The 9,993-nt window shown below is 39.2% G+C and overlaps 2 protein-coding genes and 1 long non-coding RNA gene across 11 annotated transcripts; all 3 read left to right on the top strand.

Annotated features, from left to right (window-relative positions):
- On the top strand, positions 1–1,162 carry LOC133727998 (uncharacterized). Its single transcript, XM_062155421.1, has 3 exons — positions 1–387; positions 638–826; positions 954–1,162. The coding sequence occupies exons 1-3, from the start codon at positions 51–53 to the stop codon at positions 1,160–1,162; spliced, it is 735 nt and encodes a 244-aa protein (XP_062011405.1). The 5' UTR covers positions 1–50.
- Positions 1,163–2,853: 1,691 nt separating this feature from the next.
- LOC133737398 (uncharacterized) lies at positions 2,854–5,913 on the top strand. Of its 9 annotated transcripts, none has more exons than XR_009859839.1 (9): positions 2,854–3,190; positions 3,353–3,657; positions 3,879–4,003; positions 4,302–4,412; positions 4,486–4,568; positions 4,649–4,716; positions 4,830–4,996; positions 5,114–5,189; positions 5,635–5,913. It is a non-coding gene; the product is annotated as an uncharacterized LOC133737398 (long non-coding RNA). The 9 variants fall into 9 exon arrangements; XR_009859841.1 differs by having other exon boundaries at positions 2,869–3,190; positions 3,427–3,657; XR_009859843.1 differs by having other exon boundaries at positions 2,891–3,657; positions 4,307–4,412.
- A 591-nt stretch (positions 5,914–6,504) lies between these two features.
- Positions 6,505–7,461, top strand: LOC133737389 (putative wall-associated receptor kinase-like 16). The gene has a single exon (XM_062164955.1). It carries the CDS (start codon positions 6,505–6,507, stop codon positions 7,294–7,296), a length of 792 nt encoding a protein of 263 aa, XP_062020939.1. The 3' UTR covers positions 7,297–7,461.
- The last annotated feature ends 2,532 nt before the right edge of the window (positions 7,462–9,993 follow it).

Below are 9,993 nucleotides of genomic sequence, written 5' to 3'. Positions count from 1 at the left end.
TAAAACGAAAAGCATAATTGTGATAGGAGGTCATATATTTCTTGCACAACATGATCTATTGTTGGTTTAGCTTAGCTGCTTCCATATTGTTTTTGTTCACAGCGAATGCATTATCAGCCAACTCCAGCCTCAGAATTCCCTTCCCATTTGACATAAAAAGAGCAAAAGAATTTTATCTAAGCGACGGGGTTGACTTTAGGCAAAGCAATAACAATGCTACTAATATTAACGTCTGTTTTGAGAAAGCTTTGGGTTTAGCCGGTTTAGGGTATTGGTGCAGCATCCAAGGGGATGCTTATGGCAATGAATATGGCTATGGCTCTGGGTTATATGCATATGCCTATAACTATGAAACAAAGACACTTCATCCCACTGATGTATGCCAAGGTCAGTCGCTATATATCATTTCATTCTTTCCTATTATGAGATCATATTTTCCACTTTTGTCATTGATTTACAATGGATTGCCAGCTGCTAGTATATATCTAGGCTTTTGCAAGTCTACTTATATATCTGATCATTGATAATCAGCCGAAACTGCAGATTTTATTTTACATAGAATCAGTAGATTATAGAAGTCTGTATTGCTCAGCTGTATGCATATATAAACTCTGTTGACAAATTTTATCTCCTTAAGCTATCGAGGAACAGGAGTGGAAGGAAGTACCCGAGTACTGTTACTATGGTGTTTGTCCACTTCCTTGGACCTTCGATGCTTGTTCATATCGGTATGGAATTATACGATCTATACCGAAAAGATCAGGAAATCATGGTCCGTCGTTTTTTTTGGCTCCCCCTATGTATTTGCAAGTCCCTTTCATTTTAGGTATATATTTCTCTACCCTAGTTCCTATTAGTTACTTTGCTAAATATACCACTTCTTAGCAAATTAAGGTGTATATATAGAATACACTTGCATATATAGATATAACTCAAAGCAATTTACCTTGCAGGTTGTTACTCCTCTCTTTCTCTGCTTTTGTACGTGCTCTTGGGTATTTATTCTAGCGTGAAGAAAAACATCTTCATTCATCTTAAATTCAAGTTGTTCAAAAAAAATGGAGGGTTATTGTTAGAGCAGCATATTGCTAATTCTCATGGACCTGGAGCAGGATGCACAAAAATTTTCACAGCCGAGGAGCTTGTGACACTACACCAATAACCTTAACACACAACACTTTTGGTACAACGAAAAAAAAAAAATTTGTTGTGTGATGAAGGAAAGTGAATCAGACAACACGTTTACTAAACTTACGTTGTATAAGGTGGTTAAAATTCTGAAGTTTTTATCTAGGAGGTCATTGCACAACGGTTACAAGAATAATCTGTTGTGTGAATAAAAAAAAAAATTGCGGCAGATTTCCCTCCTAGATGGACTCAAATTTGGCTCCAAATTATATCCTAGATGCCACTAAATTGTACAACAGTTTAGTTATTTGTGTTGTAGGAGTATACTTGCAAATCATCATACAATGGTTTTTAATGTGCCGTTGTGCAAGTAAGTGGCAGAATTTGGAGAAGTCTCCAAAATGACATTCATTCCCCCCCAAAACAAGCACATTTGGCTTCAATGGTTTGTCATGCCTGCAACTTCCTACAACATAATGAACTATTTCTGTTGTGTGAATGAGAAATGCCTAGCCTAAGCGCCAAAATTAGCATTTTGATTGCACAAGCGGGAAATTTTCATCTTTTGTTCCCTCAGCTATGTAGCAATTCAGACAACGTAAATGTATCTATACGTTGTCTGAGTAACTAAAAAAAAAAAAAAAAAAACAAAGCTATTGCTTAATGCCTTAGACAACTGAGGGCACGTTTAAACAAAGTTGGTGCCGCTGTTTTTCATAACCTCTCGATCTCTTCTCTCAAGACGCCCAACACTCACAGCTCCTCATCTCTCTCGCGAAATCTCTGTCCTCTTCATCGCTTAACTCTCACGTTCTACTCTCTCTCTCTCTCTCTTCAGATCGCTCCTCTCCCTGTCTCACTCTCAGTCTTCTCTCGCTCTCTTCTTCATCCAACTCTCTTCTTTACCCAGAAATCATAGTCTTCCTCTCTCTTTCATTCTGAAATCCCAAATAGGGAAACCCCAATCTCAGATTCCCGAAATCAACCAAATCTCTATAGGTCGAACCCTCAATCTGAAACCCAAATTTCATTGACCTAACTCTCGTCTCCACAATTAGCCGGATGTACACCACACAGCCATGGGCCAGGAACTTGATGAAGAACAAGCAGCGCCGCCGGTCATCCTCCGATGGCAAGATTTGGGCGAGTTGCCAGAAAACGAGCTGATTATTGAGGCTCCCGAAAAGACGAGAACGGGCGGTGGAAGATGGTATGGTTTGTACTAACTTGGCTAGATATAAATATGTGTGAAGAGAGATCTCCTCAAGGGAAATCCGTGTGAGGAGAAATCCCCTCAAGGAGAATCCAGGTGAGGCGAAATACCTTTAAGGTGATGCCGTGTGAGAATTAATTCTCTAAATGCAAATCTGTGTAAGGAGAGATCTCCTCAAAACGAATATAGGTGAGGAAAAATCTCCTCAAAGCAAATTTGGGTAAAGAGTATTCCCTTCGAAGGAAATCCGAGTGAGGAGTGGAATCCAAGTGAGGGTAGAAATTCCCTGAAGACGAATCTAGACAAGGAGATTCATGATGAAGTAATTTCAAAAAGTAACTTATTCACTTCAAAAAGCAATTTCAATATTAGCTATGAGGACTCCTTACAAGGACACGTTTTTATTGAAGTGTCCTAAATACCTTAAGAGGACGAGAAAAAGAAAAAAAAAAAAAACAGGGCAACATTAGCCTTTTTTGTTTTGGCCAAACTCAAATTTTGGCCAGAAGTCAAAACTCCTCAGACTCCCTCCCTCCCGCTCCCTCTTTCCCACACAAATTTGGGCCAAAAGTTAAAGAACTGAGAAGTTTCACACTGACCCCGTCCCCCCCCCCCCCCTCTGTCTCTCGTCTGCCATCTCTTCCTCGTCGAAACCAAATCTGGCCCCCTCGAAACCAAATCTGGCCCCCAAGATCAATCCAAACTCTCTTCAAATCGTTTTGGTTCGAGGAAAACCTAGAAACTGAAAACCTCTCTCTCTCAGACACTCAATCTCCCCGACAGTCGATGGCAGCGGCACGATGGGCGGCGTCACTCAATCTCCTTGACGGTGGACGTTGAGTTCTCCTTGTAAGTCATTCTCTCTCTCATTCAAAAATTCGATCTGTTCCTCTCTCAGATTCGATCTGGATGGTTGAGAATTGAGATGGTGGTATGGGGCGATGGTTTTGTGGGGGGAGATTTTTGGGAGTTTTCTCACTTTCTGGGTTTTTCTTTTCTGATTTACTCTAGAGTCTGGAGGGAGTTGGTATTGGTCGGAACTAATTATTATTCGTTGTTGCAATTTTAATCTGAGCCTGTCGAAGTTTAAAGACATAAACAGACAAAGCAGTTGAGATTAAAATATGGGTTCTAGCTTCTTGCAAACTGAAACTCAGTTCTAGGCCGAGCTGCGGGAGGGTTATTGTGTTCTTACTGGAAAACCAGGGCTATGTATCCTCCTGGAAAACCAGGGCTATGTATCCTCCAGGTGGAGTTTATGCTCATCCGGGTATGGTCATGATATGATGTTCTTTCTCCGGTGGAGTTTCACAAAGGTCAGTGGTCCTTGCATTGTATTCCTGGTGAATGAGCAAAAAGTTAATTTCCACAGTACTATGATGATTAATTTATGCAGTGGTTAATTTGAGGTGGACTATGAGAGATAGAACAAATTAGAATCAAGAAGATTATAAAACAGCTACTGAAATTCAATAGGTATAATATTGCTTACAGTTTCTTTGGTTCTTATGTTATAATGGTATTTTGTGATCTGCAGGCTCCCCTCATGGTTTTAGATAGCCCGATTAATAAAGCTGGGAAGTTGCGATGTGTGTATATGAAGACCGAGGATGGTAAACTTATTGAGATTAAACCATATGTTCGTATCCCAAGGTGTCATGTGTAAGTCCATCTTATTTCCTTGTCTTACATTGTGCTTTATAAATTGTTTCTGTTCTGATAAAATGTGAGGAGGAATATCATCATCTTTTATCTTATTTTTGATGCTATGCAAATATGTTCTTAGCTCACAATGGTAAAACAAGAAAAGCATGTTGAATGTAAATGCCTGTAATGAGCAGCCAACATTGACCACCATCCATGTGGCGATGGCATAGTTTAACTGACTTCTAACATGTTCTTTGCTTTTTCTTGAAAACCTGTTTTAGTGGTTTGTTTAATCCTGCCATTCACCTTGCAGTGCAGCTGCTACGGAAACTGAGTATATCTGTTGTTGGTAAGCCTGAGAAACTTATGCGTATGATCAAGAACCCTGTGACACAATATTTACCTATTAACTCCCGGAAAGTAGGTGAGTATATTGTACTCTGGAAGCATTCATGTCACATCCATTATGAATGTCATGATGTATTTTTGCATTTCAGGACTCTCGTACAGTTCAGAGAAATTATTTAGCATTCAAAAATATGTTGCTGCTGCTGAAAACAATATGGACCTTGTTTTTGTGGTATGGTTTGTACTAACTTGGCGTTATCTTTATATATAATATGGTAAAAATGAAATTCTATTATAACACTGCATTTTCAGGTTGGTGCAATGGCTTATGGCAAAGTTGAGACAATGGGTTCTTAATTTTTTTTCAGTTTTTATTTTAGGTAAGTGGCGATTATTGCTTGTGAAATACAATGGTAGTTCTTCATTTTATCTGGGTGTATATTGTGCTGGGTTTTTTTTAATTATTGGATTGACTTTTCTGGAACTCAAGCAGGTCTATTTCCCACCTTTTTTGGTTTCTCTATGTTTGGTTCAACTATTGAAGTAAATTCTGGATTGCAGATGATGGTCGCATTCTCCTCGCTTTTCTCTAGTTTGGTTCAACTATTTAGATGTAGCTGTCATTTGCAATTCTGGAACACAGAAAGTTGTTAAGAACTGGTAACCTCTATGTTTCTTTCTCTGGATCAATTTGTTTTTGTTCTGTATAGTATACATGATCATTGATTTGATTGGGAACCAACACAGCCTTAAAAGAATGCTATTTGGCTTTTTTAGGTCCCTATCCCATTCTTGAGCAGCCTTGAAATAATTCAATGCTGAAAATGCTTTCTTGGGGATCCTCTTCAACAAGGTCAGATTTTATGATTCTACTTTTCATATTTTTTAAAGTCAGGAGTTTCAGTGATAGCTCTATATGATTTTTAAGAAAAGCATTTGCTTGTATGTACATTTATATTACTAGTGGTGACTTTGGCTAATTGTTTTTAAAGTACTCATGCATTTCACTTTTGTTTCATACATAAATTATCACTATATCGATTCGAAGTTTGTAAGTAACATTGGTTGGTATATATTAGCATGTATCAATCAAATCATATTAAGAGTGTAGCAAATGACTAATATACAGCTCAGAGATGTATATGACTTCTATTTGGACAACTTAACTTGCAACTTTCAATATTTAAATCATAAGCATAACAATTGGATATATGCACTTTTGGATGGCATGCAGAAGGTTGTGTTCTGATGGATAGAAAGGAATTTCAACTTTCTGAAGCTTATTTGTTTGTATATAGGTTCTGGACTGGCTTTTTTGGCTGAGGTGTCTTTGGTTGGACATTTGGACAAAAATTGCAAACCACTCGCTTCAACTTTAAAGGCTTGACACCATGGCTGCACAGACTAAGTTCCTGGAATAGTGGGAAGACAAGAGTTTGTATCAATATGTTGGCTATTGAAACCAAGTTCCTGCACAAACTCTATATGTGGCATGTTTTACGTAGTTGTATAAGCTTTTGGGAAATGCTTTTAACATTAAGAGATATATGAAATGGGTTTGATTACTCATTTGAGCATTTGGAATGTGTTTTCTTTCCAATTGATCAATGTTCATTAGGTAAAATGGAGCTATATATGCACAAAATATAGCAAATGAAAATGATTGTACAACAGTTTTATAGTGTGGCAATCCAACGTTGTCTGAATACAAAAATTGGGTCATTCACTCAATGCACTCTTTACATATCACACAATGGTTGTAAAAAAACTATGTCTTCTGATTTTACAATCACACAACGATAAGAACTGAATTATGTTGTTCAAGACCAATTCACACAACAACCATAGTGTACAACTGAAGTGTGATGGTATATCAGACGACGGTGAAATGACAAAAATATTGTCTGACAAGGGTTTCCAACAACACCTTGGAAACAAGTTCTGTTGTATGAAAGATGCACGTCATGCTGCGCGGCAGCTGTGCTTGGCATCTGTCGAGAGATAACACAACGCTGATAACAAAAATATGTCGTGTGTTTTTATATCATACAACGGTGCACCACCCTTGTGCAAAATTTAATCAGACAACGCTCTGATACACAACGGTGAGCCTCCAAATCACACAACGAAAAAAACCCGTCGTCTGTTTCATTTTTTGGTGTAGTGTGATGGAGATCAGTTTTGCAAAAGAAAAGGTACTAGTGGAGGAGGGCCAAATCGAGTGTTTTATAAATGAGATTATCACTCTTGCCCATATCAACCATCAAAATGTGATCAAGTTCTTGGGCTGCTGTTTAGAGACTGAAGCTCCCATTTTGGTTTATGAATTCACCTCTAACAGGACCCTTTTCGATTACATTCATGATTGGAAAAATGGGAAAGTTGCAATGCCACATTGGGATATCCTTATGGAGATAGCATCAGAATCTGCAGCAGGTCTTGCTTATTTGCATTCTTCATCAATCATTCATGGAAATGTCAAATCTTCCAACATTTTACTAACTGATTGCTTGGTCAAAGTTGCTGGTTTTGGACCTCCAAGTTTAGTCCCTAGCAATGAGTCCCAGATAAGTACATTGGTGCAGAGGACACTCGGTTATCTGGACCCAGAGTATTTCGTTACAGGCCAATTGACAGATAAGAGTGATGTCTACAGCTTTGGAGTCGTTTTGGTAGAAATTTTAACTGGAGAGAAGCCCATATCCTTTAATAGACCAAAAAATCAACGAATCATAACTTGTCATTTCCTTTTGTCCATGGATCAACAAAATGGCCTGTTTCAGATTCTTGCTCCACAAGTTAAGGAAGAAAACAAAGAACAAGTCAGAACAGTCGCAGAACTCGCAAAGCAATGCCTCAAGTTGAGTAGTGCAGAAAGACCAACAATGGAAGAAGTGGCCCGAGAGTTAAAGAGGCTGTCACTCCTGTCAGACACGTATCTTACGGTTCATGTTAGTTAATTTTCAACCATCATGACACTGAAAATCTTCTCTTCTCCTAGCTGCTAGGGATTTGTATATCAGGAAACAGGGCAAATATGTCATTGTCCTTTCATATATATGTTTGCTTCTAATATGTACTACACTTATTTTAGCTCGATTTCTTTATCCGAGTAGGTTGGTAAACGCATTGGGACAAAGCAACTAGTACTAAGGCAATCTTTCTTGATCACTTATTTCAGAAACAAATTTTAAGTTTAGATAGCAAGCAGTTATGTAATTTAGGGATAATGACCATTTACACAATTTTAGGATAAAAATTGCCCACTTATCCAAACACTCTAAGAGATTGCTCATTTACCCAAACACTCTAAGAGATCATTTCCCTAATACCCAATTAATTATTTTTTTATTCATTTTGATTTATTTTAAGGACATTTTTGCCCTCTCCTTTGTCACTTAGAGAGAGAAGTCATCGGAGACCTTGCCGGACTCCGATGACCGGTGGCCGGCCGCGAACTCCGGACTGGTGACCGGATTTCGGCGTCTGAATTTATTGCCCCCTAATAATACCCAGTAACCATATTATTGCCCCTCAATAATCATTTTATTACCCCCAAATAACAAGTTTATTAGGGATCAATAATTAGTGAAAAATGAAGATGTTTTTAATTTTGAAAGTTTTAGTAGGTTTATCCAAATAAATAATCTTATTATTGCTCTCCAATAATCTTATTATTGCCCCGTAATAATCTTATTATTGCCCAATAAATATTTAATTGCCCCCCAATAATCTTACTATTATCTTCCAATAATCGTTTTATTGCCCACTAATGATCTTATTATTGCCCAACTAAATCATAATAAACAAAACAATAACTTCTAGCAACATCCCATATTGAAATCGGCCAATTTTTTGGAGAAACAAACCACCGCAATCAAAGCCCAGATACAACATTTGCTTACCCCTCTTCTTCCTTCAGCGAGAGAGAGAGAGAGAGTTACAGACACATCCAATGACATAGAATTTTTTTTTTTGGCTATTCTGCTTGGTCTGGGTTGGGTTCTCTACCTCTAAACATTGCAGAGAATTTGGGACATGGCCAAGCAACAGACAATTTCTTTCCAAAGCTTGAATTTCCCAAACCCAGACCAAATCTCACTGGTTTCAGAAGCCCACTAGCAATGACCCAGGCATGCCCTGCACCAACACTACCGTCGCACCACCCTTACCGGATCACCTCCAGTGGTCGACCACCGTCGCTCCACTCCTGTCCCGCCGCCCGACTAGGTTGTCCTCCAAGCGTCGCGCCCTAGCCACAGTCCGGCCACTGTTGCACCCGATCTAGTAGCTTTACTAGAAACCCGACCACCCCTGCCAAAGCAAAACCCTAGAGGACGCCATTGCTGAAGCTCGGTGGTGGTTATTGACAGTTGTGGTTTCGAGGAGCAAACCGAGAGTTGAATAGGTGGACGACTGGAAATTTTCGATCTGCAGACATGGAGAGAGAGAGAGAGAGATACAGAGAGAGAGGGAGAGAGTCTGAGAGAGAGTTGAATGTAATTTATTAATTAAAATAAAGACAATACTGTCAATGGATGTTAGATTGGGTAAATGGGAGTAAAAAACTCTTAGTGGAGTAAGTGGACAATTTTTATCCTAAAATTGTGTAAATGGTCATCATCCTTATATTTTACTTATATTTTTAGATCAGGCCAATACCTACTACAAATTATATGGACGTATACGATCACAATCCTTCTTCCCCCATCATTGCTTGGAATCAAATATTAGTAGAGGGCTAGCGCGCCAGCAGGTAGCTTTAACATGGTGGCATATTTGGTGGTGGAGGTAAGAGTTGTGCTTGAGGGCCCTTTCCATACTAGAGAGAGAGAGAGAGAGAGAGAGAGAGAGAGAGAGAGAGAGAGAGAGAGAGAGAGAGAGAGAGAGAGAGAGAGAGAGAGAGAGAGAGAGAGAGAGAGAGAGAGAGAGAGAGAGATTTTGATGGCATAAGTTGTAATTTTTATTGTTTTTAATGTTATGTTGTTAATAGATGGAGTGATTTAACATTAAACATATTGTATGACCTAATCTAACATAACATAGCTTAAGTTAAACAATGAGACCTTTTGCTTTGCTAGGGTTTCGCCTAGCCGCAAAACTGATCGAGCATGGATTTGGGCTCGCTGGCTTCTTGGGTCGACGTATCCAGCACCGTCTCTTCTTGAGGATCTCGGTTGGCTTTTTCCTTCTTTAATTTCTCTTATTTTTCTCTTCTGCTGTTGTCAAGCTTCTTACCCACGTAGTGGGGGATTGGCAAGGGTATTTTCAGAGCGGGGAAGAGCATTGATGCGGCTTTTTTGTGGCAGCGGCACTACGTATCTTAGTGTGGTGGTTTAGGCTGCGGTGGTGGGTTTGGCAACGAGGAGGTGGTGGCTCCGAGTCCTAATAATAGATGGGCATGGTGGGCAGGAGACCAGAGCGGTGTTCTTTTTGGGGATGTTGATTGGCTTCTTAGAATTGGTAATGGCCTTGGTGTTGGCGGTGATTCTCGTGGCAGTGGACTGCATGCAGGTTTTGTTTGTGGACTTGGAGGAATTGTGGAAGCCGGCGGCAGTGTTGGTGACTCTACGTGTAATGACCTGAATTTTTGTATTAATTTCTTGTAATTTTCTCAAAATTAATAAAGTCTCAGTTGGTACAAATTACTGTTTTGG

Source organism: Rosa rugosa, chromosome 1 (genome assembly GCF_958449725.1).
Source record: "Rosa rugosa chromosome 1, drRosRugo1.1, whole genome shotgun sequence".
Taxonomy (NCBI): Eukaryota; Viridiplantae; Streptophyta; class Magnoliopsida; order Rosales; family Rosaceae; genus Rosa; species Rosa rugosa.
Note: the sequence above shows the minus strand (reverse complement) of the source record. Positions and strands in the feature narration are given on the sequence as shown.

What these genes read in the sequence shown, in the direction of transcription:
- LOC133727998 (XM_062155421.1), top strand. Translation starts at nt 51, where the DNA reads ATGATCTATTGTTGGTTTAGCTTAGCTGCTTCCATATTGTTTTTGTTC. An exon ending in TCCCACTGATGTATGCCAAG is followed by an intron (nt 388 to 637) that starts GTCAGTCGCTAT and finishes TATCTCCTTAAG; the next exon opens with CTATCGAGGAACAGGAGTGG. An exon ending in GCAAGTCCCTTTCATTTTAG is followed by an intron (nt 827 to 953) that starts GTATATATTTCT and finishes TTTACCTTGCAG; the next exon opens with GTTGTTACTCCTCTCTTTCT.
- LOC133737389 (XM_062164955.1), top strand. Translation starts at nt 6,505, where the DNA reads ATGGAGATCAGTTTTGCAAAAGAAAAGGTACTAGTGGAGGAGGGCCAA.